Source organism: Phragmites australis, chromosome 19, assembly GCF_958298935.1.
Source record: "Phragmites australis chromosome 19, lpPhrAust1.1, whole genome shotgun sequence".
NCBI lineage: Eukaryota > Viridiplantae > Streptophyta > Magnoliopsida > Poales > Poaceae > Phragmites > Phragmites australis.
In genome coordinates, this window is record NC_084939.1 from 24,159,122 (window position 1) to 24,177,988 (window position 18,867).

At 46.5% G+C, this 18,867-nt stretch overlaps 1 protein-coding gene across 4 annotated transcripts; it reads right to left on the bottom strand.

Moving 5' to 3' along the window:
- Window positions 1–1,473: 1,473 nt before the first annotated feature.
- Window positions 1,474–10,257, bottom strand: LOC133899875 (uncharacterized). Of its 4 annotated transcripts, none has more exons than XR_009906460.1 (3): window positions 9,766–10,257; window positions 2,321–2,425; window positions 1,480–2,102 (listed from the first exon to the last, which is right to left on the bottom strand). XR_009906460.1 is itself a non-coding variant. In XM_062340905.1 (3 exons), exons 1-3 carry the CDS (start codon window positions 10,239–10,241, stop codon window positions 1,929–1,931), a joined length of 759 nt encoding a protein of 252 aa, XP_062196889.1. In that variant the 5' UTR covers window positions 10,242–10,257; the 3' UTR covers window positions 1,480–1,928. The 4 variants fall into 4 exon arrangements, 3 of the variants coding, with proteins under 3 accessions (XP_062196890.1, XP_062196889.1, XP_062196888.1); XM_062340905.1 differs by having other exon boundaries at window positions 2,321–2,429; XM_062340906.1 differs by having other exon boundaries at window positions 1,474–2,425.
- Window positions 10,258–18,867: the final 8,610 nt, after the last annotated feature.

Consider the following 18,867-nt stretch of genomic DNA (forward strand, 5'->3'; position numbering starts at 1 on the left):
TATATGCTCTACTGCGCTAGTGATAGGATAACTTGGTGATAACTCTACTATGATTGTGACGAGCATGGAGACAATCGCCGGCACAGACCTGCCCGCTAGGTGTTTGACGATATGCTCGAGTAGCAGCAATGGTGTCGCCATCGCTGCTACTAGGGATGGTAATTGATCTTGATTACCCGTTTACCCACGGGTAAATACCCGAATAGGGTAGGATATTGCTAGCATTTGGTATCCACGGGTGCACTCGTGAGTAGAAAATACTACCCGACGGGTAGACCGGTATAGGTATAGGTAAGACGTGTCTATACCCGTGAAACCCGTATACACGTATAGTTCTTTGATGATGTCCTTGTTCAGTGTTCACATGTTCATTTGAGCCTTTGAAGTGCTCGTCTTTTCAAATGTTCATTTGAGTGGAAATTGCAATGTGCTTGGGAGATGATCATACTGAAGTTCAGTATATATCTTGCTGAAATCATACTAAAATAATACCACTTGCTGAAATTATTTGAGCTGAAATCATACTGAAATAATTTATTTATTTCTGGCTAAAATTATTTATATGTCTCGTTGCAACCATTACAATATTTTTACATAGAATGAACGAATGGTGTATGAAACTTGTGATAGTGTTTGGTACATCTATTGTGATAAGCGGGTAAATACGTATACCTGCGGACGATAGGTTTGGAACCGCTCTTCGCTCGTGAGCGTTCGCGGGTATACCTATGGACGAATAAAAATTGATAGGTATGGGTGCAGGTGAGTACCCGTCGGATAAGATTGCCATCCATATCTTTTACTGCATCGTCACTGGTGATTATCATCATCGCCAACCACATGCTGCTGCTACTTCAAGCTCGGACCAAACAAGAATAAAAACAAGAGTTTTTTTTTATCTCACAGGATTCTTTCTCAAATCAAACCCACGAAATGGTTAAGGGCAATTGTTTCAATGATCATCACAAAATACTTTGAGGTTAAAAAGAAGCATTTGCATACCATCTGGACAAGAAAGAATGGGTCTCAAATTTTGATTCAAAATGAGCGGGTATTGCAGTACTTGTATGAGCATGGTATTCGATTAAGTTTTGTATTCGAAATCAAAACAGGGGAACAAAGTCTCTTGAGTTAACTAGGCAATTGCCCCAAGTTTTACCCACTGCATCCATGACACTATGATACTGAGTATTGGTTGCAGATAAAAGTTAATCTACATATTATCATAGGCTGATGGTTTTTGTGATTCGAAAACATGTTTACATGCTTTTTTTTTATGAAATCCATGATTCGATGATAACAAGTTTTGATTGATGCAAGCTAACGCTCATGATGCGCCACGTTTAGCAGCAGATTTCATCAATTAGGTGCATGGAAATTTTCCTCATATAGGCCATATCCTACGAGTTTGTTTCTTTTCTCTTGCTCTTTCATTATCAAGTATCCAAATTCTAAGGAAAAATCACTTAGTGCACAAATATCGCACAGCTATATAACGTTCACTTAATGATAGTAGGCCTTTTTGTTCTTTCTGAACTCTAGATTCCTTTCAGATGTCAGCTTTCAAATGCCTAATTCTGCTCGGTGAAACGTGGAACACACCACATCTACAGTAGCCCAGTTTACTGACGGATATGCACAGTAGTAGCTGACGGCATTTCACGAAATCTTATCAAACAAAAGCACAACGTATTTGTTGGATTAGGCGACAATCAAGTAAAGATAGCACAGGGCCAAGGAAGACAGCATCGTTTGTAACACTCCAATTTTTTTACGCTACTTGAAACGCGCAAGAGTGAAATTATTGAACAGGCAGCGCCAGACAGGTGCATGCAGTTCGCGCCGGCAATCAGAGGGGGGAGGCGGCGGGCAGTGCGACGCTGCTTCGGGCGGTGCTCATGGCGATCCCAGTCTACTATCTCATCATGCTAGACCTTTCCAAGTGGGCGCTGAAGGCGATCTACAAGCTCCGGTGTGCATTCCTGTGGAAGGGGCGATCCCAGGTCCAGGGTGGCTACTGTATCGTCTCCCAGCACCGTGTGTGTCGGCCGATCGAGCTGGGTGGCCTCGGAAATCATGATCCAGAGGCCTTGAGTTGGTAGCTGCGTATGTTTAGCAATGGCAATAGAGGATACAGTAAAAAATAGTCATATTAGGTTATAATTGTAATTTTAATGATTAATGATAATATAGCTATTGAGACTAATATGTTTATCAAAAATATATGTTAGTATGACTTATGGATGTAATACATCAAAAAATTACCGTAGCCGGAACAAAATTTGATTGAATTAGAAAAATCACAGGAGAATTATCCCACCAGATAGTCCAGTGCAGTAGAGTTTGCACTCACCGGAGTATTGTGCATAGAGGCTGATAGCCTCACCGGATAATCCGGTGCTCTGTGTGTTGAACTCACCGGTGCCTTTCTGATAAAAGGGGAGAAGACTGAGAATCTCATTGTATAGTCCTGTTATCTGCGTAGGGTAACATTGAAGCATTTCTTGCAGAGAAGAATGTAAATGCAGAAGATTGAAGAGCAACCCACCAGTCCAGTGCTTGGTTTATGCTCATCGAATTATAGCACCGGAGTATTTCTTGCAGAGTTGACTGCAAGTGTTGAAGAATTAAGAACAACCCACTGGAGCGGTGAGCTGTCGTTCTAGGGAGGAGTATAAGAGGTTTCTTGACTCGTTCAGAGGTAGGTAGAGATGAGAGTCCAACAGACTCTTTCTGTCAACTTCGCGTTAGTTACTTGAGCCAGGGAGGATAGGGCAGGCATGTGCCAGGATAGTTTGTCCGATTGGATGTAACTAGTTGGCTTGTAATCCTTTCTTTTTATGAATGGAAAATGTTTGAGGTTTTATGATGTCCGTCTTTGTCCCATCCCGCTTGCTAGTCAGGTTCTTGGGGCGTAGAACGGATCATAGCTCGACAAACACATTGGTGGCGACCAGCTCTCGGCCCGAGTGAGGGTGTGTGGCCTTGTTTGTTGCTTCCGACCGTTCGTACCCACGTTACCATGTGGGATGGGGCTTTGTACTGTACCAGGGTGCCTTGTTGTTGGCGGATCTCGTAATGGCCGTTAAGTGTGTTCGCATGTTGTGGTCGAAGAATTAACCTGTCGGGAGCTCGTTGCTGGTCGAGGAGTCCTGCAAAACAGGGAGTCTAGTTTTTTTAATTTTAGAACTTACAGGTCGTATTTCACGCTCGTCTGAAAGACCCTGCAAAAATAGAGAAACATGCCCGTTTTTGAGTGACCCTACATATAGAACTTGCACGATAGGGTGATGTTTCAGGAGTTGTGTAATTCCCGGTCGTCCTCCATGGACAACCTGACCGCACCAGACCGGATGACATCGACCACCTTGTAGGGCCATTCCCACTTAGGGGAGAGCTTGTTCTGACCTGCCTTATTCTAAATTTGCCTAAGTATGAGGTCACTTACAACCAGTGTTCATTCTCGTACCTTTCGGTGGTGGTAGCGTCTGAGGCTCTGCTGATATCGGACGGCTCGAATTAGAGCACAATCGTGGAACTCTTCGATCAGGTTTATGTCATTCTCTCATCACGCCACCTGGTCATCATCCGAGTAATTGCTGACTCGAGGCGACTGGAGGGCGATTTCTAAGGGGAGCATGGCCTCCGCGCCGAAGATCAAGAAGAAAGGGGTCTCGGCCGTAGCCCAGTTAGGGATTACCCGTAGCGACCAGTACTGTGGGGAGTTCGTCCGCCCAACGCCTTGAATAGCTTTTAAGCTAGTCAAAGACCTGGGTTTTAATCCCTTGTAGTACCATCTCGTTCGCCCTTTCAACATGTCTGTTGCTTTGGGGTGTGCCACAGACGCATAGCAAACCTTGGTCCCGATTTCATCGCAATAGTCCTGGAAAGCACTACTGGTGAACTGAGTTCCGTTGTCCATGATTATGCGGTTTGGACTACCAAACCGCACTACCAATCCTTGTATGAACTTAATTGCTGTTGCGGCGGTGATCTTCTTGACGGTTTCAGCCTCGATCCACTTAGTGAATTTGTCGATGGTCACGAATAGGAATTCAAAACTGCATGGAGCTTTGGGGAATGGTTTTACGATATCGAGCCCCCAGACAACGAAAGGCTAAGAGAGTGGTATGGTTTGCAATGCCTGGGCTGGTAGGTTGGTATTTTAGCCATGGTACTGACACAACTCGCACCATTTCACCAGCTCGCATGCATCCTAAAGGGCAGTGAGCCAATAAAATCCTTGCCGGAACGCTTTTTTGACCAGGGTGCGGTACGAAACGTGGCTACCACATATACCTCCGTGGATATCAGAGAGCATTGTGCTCCCCTCTTTCTGAGTGATGCATTTCAATAAAAGGTCATTGCTCCCTCGGTGGTAGAGGTGTCCCTCTACCGGGGAGTATCTGTAGGCTTACCACGAGACCTTTTCTGTTGATGCATCATCGTCAGGGGCTGCTCGATTCTGAAGGTAGTCCGCAATCTAATCCATCCTGGTCGTACCCAAATTGAGCAGGGCGACCACATGATGGCCGCCCGAGACCAATGGCACCGAGGGAGGCGTTGCCTCTAAAGGTGTTGCCTTGGGTGCTCCATTTTCGAGCGGAGCATCCCCTTTACCTTGGCCTGAGATCGCGGTGGATGTTTGTGAGAGTCTTTCTTCAAAGACTCTGATCGGGACAGGTTGACGAGAAGAAGCTAGACGGGCTTGCTCATCAGCTAGGAAGTTGTCCTTGAGAGGGATGTGCTTGACCTCAAAGCCGATGAAGCATCACTCTAGTTTTCTCACTTCGGCGAGGTATGCTGCCATCATCGGGTCAGAGCACTGAAACTCCTTTTGCACCTGGTTCACAACTAGAAGCGGGTCCCCTATCGCCAATAGTTGTTTAATCCCAAGTGTGGCGGTTGCTCGCATTTCGAAAAAGAGGCCCTCATATTCAACAGTGTTATTAGTTGTTGGAAAATATAATTGAACTACGTACTTGAGGATGTCACCGGTGGGTGAGGTTAGAATCACTCCTGCCCTGGCTCTCTACAGTGTGAATGACCCGTCAAAGTGCATGGTCCAGTGCTTGTTTGCCTTTGATCGTGGTACCTGCTCGGACTCGAAGGACGACCACTCGGCTACAAAATCCGCAAGCGCTTGGGACTTGATAGAAGTTTGGGGGGGGGGGTGAACTGGAGGTCGAATCCCCCGAGCTCTACTGCTCATTTTGCCGAGGAGCCTAGAGTGATCCCGAAGAAAGGCAGGGATGGCCTCAACGAGTTTCTCGAAATCTGCAGGGTGTCTAGTGCGTCAGCAAAGAGGAGGTTGATCGAGCTTCTGCCGTTGACGAGCACGCGGCCCAGGTGAATGTTCGGCACTGTGGGTTCGACCACGATAGGGTAGCGACCCAGGCGTTGGACGCACGCGAGGTTGTCAACCTGGCTGAAAGTGAGTGGGACCTCCGACTACTTCAGGCGCGGGCTTGTGTCTGATGTGGTTGCCGACACCTCCTGGACAACCGACTTGTATTTCCTATTAGATGAATATGTTACGGTGCCTCCGAAGATGTGATAGACCATATGATCAGCCTACTGGTACCCCAATGCCGACTGATCGAGGGCGGCCCTGTCCTTATCGACATCACCATGCTTGTACTTGCGCTCTCCAAGCTCCTGGTCGATGGTGACGTGCACGACCTTGCATTCGGTCAGGTCATGTGTAGCCCTGACCCTTTTTCCCATCTTTCTTTTTGAAGCGCCAGCGTGTCAGGCCGGTTTGCTCGACCGCCAAGACTTCAGGAGGTCCGGCCTTGCGCTTGCTCTTCTTGTCCTTCCGGTCGACCCCTTTGGCAGGGGCGGGCCATTTGGATGCAGGTCGCGGCCTAGTGTCGACTTGTCATTCCCAAGCCTTGGCGGCCTGCGCGCACTTATCCACGAATTCGAAGAGCTTAGTTGTGCGTCGGATTACCCGGGTGCCCAGCATCTATACCATTTTCTGGTCTTTGACCCCCCCCCCCCCATTCAAACGCTATGATAACGGATTCTCCCGTGACCCTTGGAATGGTATTTCGGCATTCAGTGAAACACCGGATGAAGTCTCGCAACGACTCTCCTTGTCGCTGTCGGATCTGATATAGATCGTTCTTGACCCCTAGTCGGGCGTAGGTTCCTTAGAAGTTAACGACGAACTGGTCGCATAGATCCTCCCAGGAGTGAACCGAACCATGGGGGAGGTTCATTAGCCAAGACTGGGTGGAACCGGTCAGGGCAGTAGGGAAATAGTTGGCCATGACCTTCCCATGGCCTCCTGCAGCTTGCACCATGGTGGTGTAGATCTGTAAGAAATCTTCCGGGTTGGTCGAGCCGTCATACTTCTCGGCTAGGACCGGCTGGAACTTGTCCGGCCAGCGCACTTCACGTAACCTAACGGATAGGGTGTTACACCCTGTCCCATAACAGGGAGCCACTCGTTGTTGGGCGGCAGCGCGCGCCTGGGGAGAGAGACGGCGGTCTCAAAGTCCCGACGAAGGGGTGGAGCAGTCCGATGCCTCGCTGCAAGGGGAAGGCGTCTGGCAGGGCGTCTTGCCCTTTTCCTGCTCGCGCCGAGCCCTGTCCTCCTACTCTCTAGTGGCCACCTGGCTCTGGATCATGCCCCAGAGGTCACGTTAGCGCAAAGAGTTACGCATGCCGGAGGGTTGGCTATCCTGACGTGGGGGTGGTCCGCAAGTACTCTCCATGTTGGGGGAGCACGGGACCTATTCCGACGTAGGCCCTGTTGTGACCCCTGGCGACTGAGACCCTCATCGGCCCTTACAATAGACGCGGTGCATGTTGACGTGGTCTGGCGTCGGGCGGTCTTGATTAGGAGGGCAAGATCACGCAGCCATGGTGCCACAGGCGAGCTCTCCGGTATAGGTACCGGTGGGTGGTGAGGAGGATCCAGAGGGTCTGTAGGTTCTGTGCCGGCGTCATGGTCTCGTAATCGAGACGTTGGGCGTGGGGCGGCGAGAAGTCGCGTTGTAGGGAGCCCCAGCGTTTAGACGGTACGATGGCCTAGGTGACGATGTCATCGTGGAATGTGCTCTTTGTAGGGGCTCCTCAGGGCGATGCTGGGGATGTGGGGGTTGTCTTGAATCACCTGCTTGTCTGGCACCAAGCTGGTTTCCCTCTGGGAGTAAAGCTAGAGGGTTTGCCACCGGTGTTTGAGGCGTTTGGGCCTTCAGCAGCTCCCGTTGTATGGTTCGCCATATAGACCTCACGTTGGGTCTCAGAGCTCTCGGACTCCGGCTTGGTGTCCTATGCCTGGAGCACTCCAGGTTCATCCGGGTGGTATCCCATGACGAACACCTCGCGGCGGCCGGGGTCCTTGGAATGGGACTCAATGGTTGCTGTGGATTCGACAATGGGTGACCTAGTCAAGTTTTTTTCCAAACTTGTTGAAACGACGAAATGCACCCCCTACCTGGCGCTCCAAATGCTGAGGGTAAATCCCTGACAGTGATTCCAGAGTATGCTGGACAGTGGACGTGTGGACGGTGTTTCAGGAAACGGGTGTGTGTTCGGTGAACTAGGGGACATAAGAAGTTATACAGGTTCGGGCCTCCCAGAGGATAATAGTCCTACATCATGTGTGTGTTATGAAGGATCTCAGTTGATTACAGATGATCTTTCTTGCTAGTTCCCCCTTCCCCCTCTTAGGAACGAGATCCTCGTGCCTTTATATAATAGGGAGGAGGAGAACTTACATGTGGGTCTAAACAGAAAATCTCTGCTCATCCTAAAATCTAACCCAAACCATCATTACAGAGTACCAGGCATGCCCACTTGCTCTGAGAACACAATGCATCTAGTTGTCATGCGTTTAATGCTAAGGGACGAGACAAAGTACTTTTGTGCCGACTCCATCCACTTGCCTGGTCGAGCTGCTGATGACGTCCCATGCGTCGTGCGTTGCCATGCCAGCCTGCAAAGTTCTATCCCGCAACATTTAATACTACGGGACGGGATAGTGCCCTTCTGCGCTGACCCCGTCCACTTGCCTGGTCGGGCTGCTGAGGTCATCCCATCCGTCGTGCGCCGCCATACCGACCTGTAAAGTTCTATCCCGCAACATTTAATGCTACGGGACGGGACAGTGCCCTTCTGCGCTGACCCCGTCCACTTGCCTGGTCGGGCTGCTGAGGACATCCCATCCGTCGTGCGCCGCCATACCGGCCTGTAAAGTTCTATCCCGCAACATTTAATGCTACGGGACGGGACAGTGCTCTTCTGCGCTAACCCCGTCCACTTGCCTGGTCGGGCTGCTGACAACGTCCCATCCGCCGTACGCCGTCGTGCTGGCCTGCAAAATTCTATCCCGTCGCATTTAATGCTACAGGATGGGACGATACCCAACTGCGCCGTCCATGACTTCGTCCTCTGGTGCTGGCACCTGGGGAAAGAAAACACTTGAGTGGATATTAGCAACTGCGCTCTGGACAAGTTGCGTCAAATCTGGCCATGCGACCAGTGGAGCTGATCGCGAGTGTAAGCGATGGTATAGGGAGATTGGTCGGGTGGGCGTTAGACTGGTCGCTGTGGTCGCACGATCGACCATACTTCAGGGAGAATGCTGCTCTAGTTGTTAGGTCCGCTGCTGAGCCCGTTAGCCAGGGTACCCCTTTACGTAATACACTGACATACATCTTTGTCTTTTTCTATGTATAATACAATAATGCGTAGTTTTTCTGCGTGTTCGAGAAAAAGAGGAAGGGGGAGGAGGAGGGCTGAGCGATTCAACCGTTACCGGTCACTGCCGATCTCATATTAGTAGAAGCAATCACCGGCGACCGGACGCTCCCCCGTAGAAGCCGACGCCCGAGGCTTGGCGGCGTCACCAGGGATTCTACCGCGGCCGAGGTCGCCGGAGTGGGTCCGCTTGACCGCAAAGCCAATCTGCCTCCACCTGAGTTGTGTAGGAATGGTGCGGGCGCAGCCACGCGAGCCGTATTCGACACGTAGTTGTACGAGTACCCCCACGTCTTAGCGCACCAGCTCGAATACGTACGCCATACATTCTCTTGTGATGGTTCGTGAACTGGGCCGCACGTTAGTGGGCCCTCCAACTACGACCGAGCCATAAATGTGTGCAGACTAAGACATGAGTCTTCTCGGGTCGGACAAAATTCAAAGGCTCTTTGGGCCTTAGGCAACTGGACATACACTCTCATAGCTCCACACCAGATCAACTTACACGCTTCATCAACTAGCAAAGTGTTGGTGTATTGTAATGAAAACACAAATATCGGATATTATAATATTAATTATAAATTCAAGATATGGATATGTAGATGTATCATAGGAGTACTGTCGAACGAACACGTCAGGAGCAATGTTGTAGTTTGATTTCAGATATGATAAAAAAAGAGGAAGAGATTATCTACTAATTTACCGTTAAAATATTTTTATTTATTTATATTAGTAAAATAGGTAACATATTCGTAGACAGTAACGAGATTGGGAGGATGGAGGAAGAAGGTGGATGGTAAAAATAAGTAAATTATTTGAAATTTAGATGTTTTTATTAAATGGAAGAAGAGTGGAGAGAAGATATGACGTAAATATCAACTTATGCTTTATAAAGTAGATATGAGCATTTTTGCTATTTTTAGAAGGTACAAGAATTATAAATAGGAAAATACCAAATTTGTTATCTCGGAAGGTATAATTTGATGGTTCATCATAGTACATTCCAAGGACCGTAAAAATGCTCTGGATTGATCGATCAGTGCAGTTCAGTACCTCTGAAAGTAGTTCCCCATTGTTTCGAAGCCTCTGCTGGAGAAGCAAAACCTGGCCGAATTCCCTGGCCGTCCAAGGAACCTCCTGCTGCTGCCGGTGAAGAGCCTCCTCGAGCTGTAGTAACCGGAGTAGGGGTACGACGAGATGATACTGCTCGCCGCGACTGGCACCGCGTTGCTGACCGAGCTCACCGGCAGCAGGCAGTTCGCCAGCAGGGCATGGCCATGGTCTCCGGCAACCACGGCAGCGCAATGGCCGCTGTGGCGGAGGCGATCGTCGCTGGCCACGAAGTCGTCGTGGGGGTTGAGGAGGGTGATGTCGAGCTCGAACAACTCGTCGTCGTCGGTGATCATTGTTGTCGTCATCCGCTGGTCGCCGCCGTTGCCGGACGGCGTCGCCGCGTTCTTGCGGCTGCCATCGTTGGCCGTGGTGCTGCCCTTCGATTCCAAGCCTGCCATGTTGCGATTGTGTTGCATCGACTCGTGACTTCGATATATAGACATGATGCTTTGCTTGCACGTACATGTGCTGATGCGCACGCGTCTGATATCGTATCAGGGTGGTTGAGTTTGTTCTACTGTCTTGGTAAAGATTGTTGGGAAATGTCGCAATGGCTACGGTAGGTGACTTGTGACATGATAGAGTGGGCTGCCCACTTCCTAATTGTACTCCATTTAGTTATAAATACTTGACATTTTGGATAAGATCTAGTTAAATTTTTAAGAATAGATATATGCCATTATAAATCTGCCATTTTCGAAATATACCATTACAATTCGTGAAATTGTATTGGTGTCATTACTATTTTGTGGATATTAGAAGCAAACCATTTTGTATGTCTGGAGACCGTATGAATGCCATCCCCGAGTATTGTATTACAGTATGGACCAAATAGCCCCTGTGAACGGCACACTCATATCTGGATGCGGTCCGACTGGACCACACCGTCCTCATTCTCTCGAACCCGACGAACCTTAGCCCCAATCCCCTTCGTCTCGGTGGTGGCAGAGGCGATTGGAGTGAGAGCCTGTCAGGGCACCATGTCCCAGAGTCCGACGCTAGGAGAGAGGTCAAATGTGAACAACAATGACGTGAATCAGCTCCCCCTGGTTGAATGCCCGGGTTGTCGGATTCCTATGGTGAGGCTGCGGAGCAATCAAAATGACACTTACGGGAAGGTGTTCTTCAAATGCGAGAACAATATCCCGGTGAGTTGGTCAAAATATGTGTTTTTGGTTGGTTAAAGTGATGTTTCTGACACCGATCGTTTGGATTTTGTTCGCCATTCTTTTAATTTTGTTGGCCTCGCAGAATGACAAGAGTTGTGGATTCTACAAGTGGGAGGAGGACTATGTTTGAAATCTACGACGATTGGAGCAGCGGCAGTGGAGCGGCGGCGATTGGAGAACCTGGAGCAAGCTACTACCACTGATAATGAGAAGAGGGTGCCACAGATGAAGATGGATGTCCCTGCTGAAACTGAAGCTCAAAAGCAGCTGAGCTATGAGCTACAATAAGTGACTTGGGAGCTAAAACAAGTGACATGTGAACTAAAGTAAGTGACAATAAAATTGAAGTATCATATGTCATTGAAGATGGATCTTGTATTGGATAGTGCGTGTGTTGTTGCTGCATGTGTGGGTTGTTTGGTTGGTGTCATTGTTGCAGTTGTGTGCAAGATGTGAAATTCCAGTGTAATATGGGACTCTATGAATGGAAGCAAGCCCTTGTAGTTTCAATGATTCTGTAGTTTCAAACTCACAAGATTGTCAAAGCATGATTTCCTACATCAGTCGACTCAAAATGACTAAATCCTACATCGTATGCTAGATTGTCAAAGAATTTCCATCAACATCAGTTCAAAATGAGCAAGCACCTGATATAGATTCAGAATGACCAAGCATCTAGATTCAAAATGAGCAAGCATCTAGATTCTAGGGTTAATTAGATATATGCTTTGGCATCAATTTAAAATAAGTAAGCACCTAATGGGGCAAAATGATTCTGATGCTTTGACAATCTAGCAGGTTCAAAATGTTTAGGACATCACAAGTTCACATGATTGTAAACATGTTCAAAATGTTCACAGGTTCACATAACATCACAAGTTCGCTGGACACAAACTCACAAGATTGTCAACAGGTTCAAAATGATCACATGTTCACAGGACATCATAAGTTCGCAGGACGCAAACTCACAAGATTGTCCACAGGTTCACAACCACACATAACACAAGTTCACAGCTTCAGAACATCACAAGTTCACACATGCCAATACAGAATGGTAGCCATCACATGCCGAGCCAGTGTGACAGGCTCCTCACTACTCTAGTAGGTAGTACACTTGAGAGGGCTTGAACCTTTGTTTTTTTAAAGATCTTTTCTTCTTCGGAGTCTTTTTCTTCTTGGGCATCCTCTTGTTCTTTCTGCTTGTGAGTGCTCCTTCTTGTCTCTTCCTGCAAACAGGTTGATCATTCATCAAAGGAAAGAAAAAAAGTTGATTAGTTAAATAGTTGACAACATACAAGTACCACTTCCTTTGTGTCGACTGAGTAGGAGTATCTTCCTTATCAGGTGCTTCTGCCCTCTTTCAAGTCTTCTCAAAGTGACCAAATCCTCCACATCTCTTGCATTTCACCTTTTTTGTTGGCTCCAGGTTCAAGAACTCATCTAATTCTCCGCACTCTAGGTCTGCCTGTAGCTCTTCTAAGCTTAAGTGGAAATACCTTGAAGCCAAGATCCACAACAGGCCAGAGAGACCTATATATCATTGGCGCAATTCTTCCAGCATATGCAGCCATAAACTTATGGATAGAGTAGTATTCATGTACATAGTTAGAGATCTTAATACCTATGTTGGCACAGATCCAAGCCAAGGCATAATTGCATGGTTTCCCTGTAATTTGTCACTGTCTGCATGAGCATCTGTGGTCTTGGAAGTCCATTATGTGCTTTCTAGTAATATTGTTAGCTTCAACTAGGGTGATTTCAGCAAAGTCATTATCACTCGTAGCAACCTTCACAACTCTCAGGTTGTTGCTTGACTAATTCAGTTCCTTCTCCACACTTAGCAATATGCCATCTTGCATATGTCTTCCTATTTCCCTTCTAGCACATATTTTCTCTATGATTAGTTGCCTAATACTATCAGCCAGTTCATGAAGAAGTAGGCCCTTGTATTGCTTTATCTGGTTGTTGAAACTCTCATAAACATTATTTGTAAGGTAATCACACTTGCTTAATTCAGTAAATCCACACTTGTACCAAATCCTTGAGTGATAAGTCTCCAGATATTGGATGACATCTGGAGCATGGTCATAAATCTGTTGCAAATGCCACATAAATCTTTCTTCTATGTAACTTCTTGCAGTTGGATATAAGTGTTGAATGAATGTAGACCCCCGATACCTTTTCATGAAATTCTGATAAAGACGCTTCATGCACTCTCTATGCTCTGCTTGAGGGAAAACAACAATAACAACCTTCTCCAATCCCTTACAAGCATCGGTTGATATCACCAATTCTGTAGGACTACCTATAGTTCTATTCAATTGTTGCATGAACCGTAGCCAGTTGACATCTATCTCAGCATAAAAATAGCAAATGCTACATAAAACAAATAGTTATGCCCATCTACAGAAGTGGCTGAGGCTAATTGTCTAGTGTATGCCCATCCACTCCTATATATGGTCTACATCCAGCTGTGAAGCCATCTACACAAGGCTTCAAAGCAACAAAAAATATCTTGAAACAAATTTTCTTACCTATTTTCTCCAACTCAATTTTAACAATTGAACCTAGTGACTTCATCTCAATATCCGCTTTCCAGTTAAACAACAATTGAAAGCTCTCTTCATATTTGCCATGCATCCGGTCAAGTGCTAGCCTCATACCAGCCCAGGCTTTGGAGTACTTCAACTTGATCTTATACTGTTCTTCCAACTTATCTTTTGCATCCTTTGCCCCTTGTGTGGATTCTTCTTTATCCAGTCTCCCAACTTATCTGCAATCCATTCCTGGCTAGCCATCTTGCCTTCCTTTAGCTTGTAGTTGGACAATTGAGTTAAAAAAAGAAGAACCTTTATCTATATTGTACAAACATAAGTAAATTAGAACATGTATACATGGATGTTCAAAGAAAATAGACTACTAAACTGAAATCACATGTATTGTGCGCCCATCCTGCAGCCTAGATGCATGAATACGCCATGAACAACCCTCATGTGAATAACTTGCAATGAATCTTTTCTTATCTGTCTTCAAATTAGCAAACTGAAAACCTCTAGTTATAGCATATTACCTCATGACTTTTTGGGATGTTACAATGTCAGTAAATAAGGCCAACTTCTCAATAACTAGGTTCTCAAGATCATGCAACACATTAATCTCATCTGGGTCTGAATCATTATCTGTGCCTTAGGAAAATTCACTCCTTTGGCAACAGGCTCAGAAGCATGTGCAATGGCAACACGTGTAGGTGGCTTAGCTGGTTTTGCATTGACAGTAGGTGCAGCTGGCTCAGCTGGTGGTGCATTGCTAACAGGTGCAGTTGTTGCCTAACCATAGATATGTTCATCATTGACACCAACATACTCCTCTATATTGTCAAATATATCAGACCCTGAATCATCTGCTTCATGGGCTAGAGGGCATGCTTGAGTAGAGTCAACTTCTAATGGCACAATCTCAATTGGTTCTAGGCAAGCAAGATCGAATTCCTCACTCCTATTATTGTCTGCAACACCTACAAGAAGCTGGACATACATCTCTGCCTTGTACATTTCACACATCTACCAGTTGTGTGTCATCAACTAGTCTAATATCCCCAGCTATCCTTTCGTCAAAGAACCACTGTAGCTTTCTAGCTCAAGTCCCATTCCACAGTAGTGCATAAGCTCTTCATAAGCAAATATATGGAGAAACTTTGAAACTCCACAACCCATTTCAAAGTCTTCCCCTTAGTATAGATTTCCTACCTTCAAAGTCTATGCTAAAAAAACTTTGGACCTGAAGCTCTATCGTGAACAGGTGCCTAACGAGCAATGGAATACATGAAGTCGCTCCTAACAAAATCCTAAACACCATATGGTAAAACAGACTAGAGTAACCTAATTCTTACACCTATGGCAATGCAATGTGCCGAACTCATATGGATCTAAGAGGGAGGGTTACTCACGATTCTGGAGATCCCGTTGCAGATGCACTAGATCCACCTTGATCCATCATGCGCACTAGTGCAGATGGGGTTGAGGATGAGCGCCACCACGGATCTTAGATCACCTCCATCGCCGGTCGCCTCCGCCGTCGAGAGAGAAAGGGGATTGGGGCTAGTGTTCGTTGGGTTCGAGAGAATGCGGACAACGTGGTCCAGTCGGACCACATCCGAATATGCAAATGCCGTTCACGGGGGCTATTTGGTCCATATCGAAATACAATACTCGAGGATGGCATTCATACAGACTCCAGGCGTACAAAATGGTTTGCTTCCAATATCCAGGAAATAGTAATGACACCAATACAATTTCACGAATTGTAATGGCATATTTTGAAAAGGACAGATTTATAATGGCATATATCTAATTAACCTAATTTTTAACTATCAATAACTTTAACATATTTCGTTTGGAAATATAAAAATCATATGCATTTGTAGATTTATTTTAAAAAATACTTTCATATTTTTATAAGTTCGTTGAATTGTATAAATATATCTTAGTAAAAAGTAGTGATCAAAGGTACATGTTGTAGACGGTGTCAAATCTTAAATGTCAAGTATTTTTTTTCAGAGGAAGTACTATTTTAGGTAAAAGATGTAATGTGGAGTAGTATATTCAAACCCCATATTTGAGGGCAAAAATTCAAAATTAGACAACATACATGAGTGTATTTACCGAAATAGACAATATGTAGTCGTATTTACTAATTTAGCATTCGTATTCAGCACACTGTATGGACCGTATATCGTGTACCAAAAAGCCATATTCGACACACCGTGTGCTGAATATGTCTTTTTCCTACCGAAATATGAACCGTGACGTGACTGCACAGGAAAAGGTATTTTCGGCACACCGTTTGCCGAATACGGCACTGTAGCCCGTATTCAGTACACGATGTACCGAATATAGTCCATATTCGGCACACGGTGTGCCGAATATGGGCTACAGTGTCATATTCAGCACACCGTGTGCCGAATACAGCACTGTAGCCTATATTCGGCACACCGTGTGCCGAATATGGACCGTATTCGGTACATCGTGTTGAATATGACACGATGTGCTGAATATGACACTGTAGCCTATATTCGGCACACCGTGTGCCGAATATGGACCGTATTCGGTACATCGTGTGCCGAATATAGGCTACAGTGTCATATTCAGCACATCATGTGTCGAATATAGCTTTTTGGGTACACGGTGTACCAAAAATTTTGGTACACGGTGTGCCAAATATAGATGCTAAATTAGTAAATACGACTACATGTTGTCCATTTCGGTAAATACGCTCATATATGCTGTCTAATTTCGGATTTTCGCCCATGTTTTAGCTAGCTTAACTACTTGGTACATGCCCGTAACCAAGAGGAACTGGACGTCAAGACTTCGAAGATGAAGGCTTGGCCGGCGAATTTCCTTCAGGATTTTTTTTTTGTATTTTTTTCCGTTCTCATTCCTGCCGCTTGCCTAGTGCGGCTTGACAGTCCCTAGATCGGTGCAAAATCTCTCTTATCCTTCAATGAATGGCAGAGCTCATGTCCCGTTTTCGAAAAAAAAAATCATGGAGAAGAACACTTTATATAGTTTTGTTTAGATGTCGCGCGTGATTGGTGTCTTTTGTCTTTTGGTTCTAGACTTTCTTTGTTCAGGTTAGTTGGGTGACCTGCGATGAAGTACGTAAGGAAGCTAGCTTGAGGCTATTTTGTTTCTCTCGAGTGCGGATGACGTCGCCTGCAGCTGCAAGGCTCGTGGTCACCCGCGGTCGCCTCCATTCATGGGCTAGCTTGGCTTATCGATTGCGCTTCATTATTTCAGTTTATATATATATTGGCGAATCAGTTTCGGTTTATAGTTTGCAGTGTGAATTTCCGTCGAGTTCAGAAATTTTCCATTGAGTACTTGCATTCAACACTGTTCCACAAAGCTGGAATTAATGAACGAGAAATATGAACACCCAGGGTCGGATCTTCAGGATCCTTTTGGTTCTCCGTTGAAAAGGAGAGATAGGAGAGAGATGAAGAAAAAGAGGAGAAAGAAGGAGATGAACCCTAGCCGGCCATCCTGCGTCACGGTTAGAGGAGAAAGAAGAACTGCATCGAACCATAAGCTAAGTCCTTCGTAGCATGCCCCACAAAACACTGCTAACTGACATGGCCCAAAATGCTGCTACTGGCTCATCATCAGTCGTTCCTACTTCCTAGCTTCCTACTGCTGCTAGCACAAGTTAACTAACCCAGCTCCTGACAGTGACAAACGGTGCACACGCGCACGGCCTCCACGTCATCTTCATGCATGCACGCACGAGCAGCGGTCACTTCTTCAGTTGGGCTGCTTGCCGTTGCCGGCTGCCTTGAGGTCGCCTGAAGGGGCGCCCTGCAGCTGGGACGCCGACGCTGATGAGGCTGGAGAAGAAGCCGGCATGGCGTGCGGCTGCTGCTGCTGCTTGCGCTTGAGCTGGGCGAGGAGGGCCTTGTTCTCCTGGTCCAGCTGCAGTGCCTTCCGGCGCAGCCGCTCGTTCTCCTGCATGATGCACAGGTTCTCCAGGTACAGGTTCAGATCCATTGCGCTACTCCACTAGACGAGCTTCGTACCTGCACCATGCGTCGAGAATCCATTCGTAAGTTCACAAACAGTTAGCACTCGATTCCGAAAATCATATGTACAAGTGTTCCGATTACTAGAGACAGAGACATACATACATACATACATATCTGTGAAAATGCATATATACTGTATATATATAGTTCAGGCCTTGAGAAAAGAAACAGGAGAAATTAAGCACAAAACGCATGCATTTCCATCTCAAGTTTGAATGAAACGAGAAAGGGGAAGCTAAGGCATGCACCAGAGATGAACATACGTTCAGCTTGAATCAAGAAACGAAGATAAGAAAAATAAAAATATTATCTTCAACCATCTAAATTTCTGTCACCTCCTTCTGCAGCGGTTGGCCTTCAAAGGCAGATGATGTATGCGTGGAAGAATGCTAGCTTGGAGAGCTCTGTTTACCTGTGAAGCGCCGGAGTATGCTTGGGCTTCTATTTATAGGCAGCCCTCAAGCTCAAGGAGCAACGGGTGTGTTCACGTACTGGAGTACAACTTCGCTGCTGCAGACACGAGCAGGTAGCTAGCTGCATGTACTGTCAAGCAAGAAAGTGTGATGATGGTGTAGAATTGATGACGCAGTTCAGGAAAGGTCCAAAGATACGCAATCATCCCTCGTCCTCCTCGCTCGGTCTTGGTCTTCTTGCCATGCGCTTCTTCCGCTCATAGTTCTCTCTAAAGCTGTCCAAATAACGGTACCCAATGGGTCGCCATATGACCTGTACTGTAAGCACGACCTGAGAGCTAGGTAGGTCGGGCTCGCACCTACAGCATGACGAGCTGGACCGTCCTTAGGCCAAGGCCTCGCCACAGCGTGCCGACACGATCCGGCCTTGTTACTCTGTCGGTGCCACCCCACCACCCCCACGCCACCGCATCGCCCGTCACCTGACCAACTTGTCCTGCCCGTGTGCCGCCACCCCACATGTTGCAACCGTGCCCGCCTTGGCATGGCAAGGTCGCTCACAAGTAGTGTCATGGATCGCGCCACCCACACGTGAGCCGGTACGGCACGATCAATTTAATTATTTGTGTTTCATAAACCATACCTTAAAAGACCGGTTCTATCAGACACTCTCTCTAATAAACAATGTGGTTTGAACAATGGTGCAAGCTGGATTTTATTTTATCGTATGCTTTGATCCACATGTATGCATAGTATTGGGTCATTACTAAGTTTAATTATCAACTCTGTGATTAATGACCTAATTATGCCGGTGCTACATTTCATTAGCAAGTTGATCGGCTATTCTATACTATAGTACTTCCTCCCATCCAAAATAAGT

Bases quoted from the DNA above. Each gene is read 5' to 3' on its own strand.
- LOC133899875 (XM_062340904.1), bottom strand. From the start codon at position 10,241: ATGCAACACAATCGCAACATGGCAGGCTTGGAATCGAAGGGCAGCACC. The intron at 8,417-9,765 runs GTACTGAACTGC...TTCTTTCCCCAG, and splicing joins ATGGGGAACTACTTTCAGAG to GTGCCAGCACCAGAGGACGA.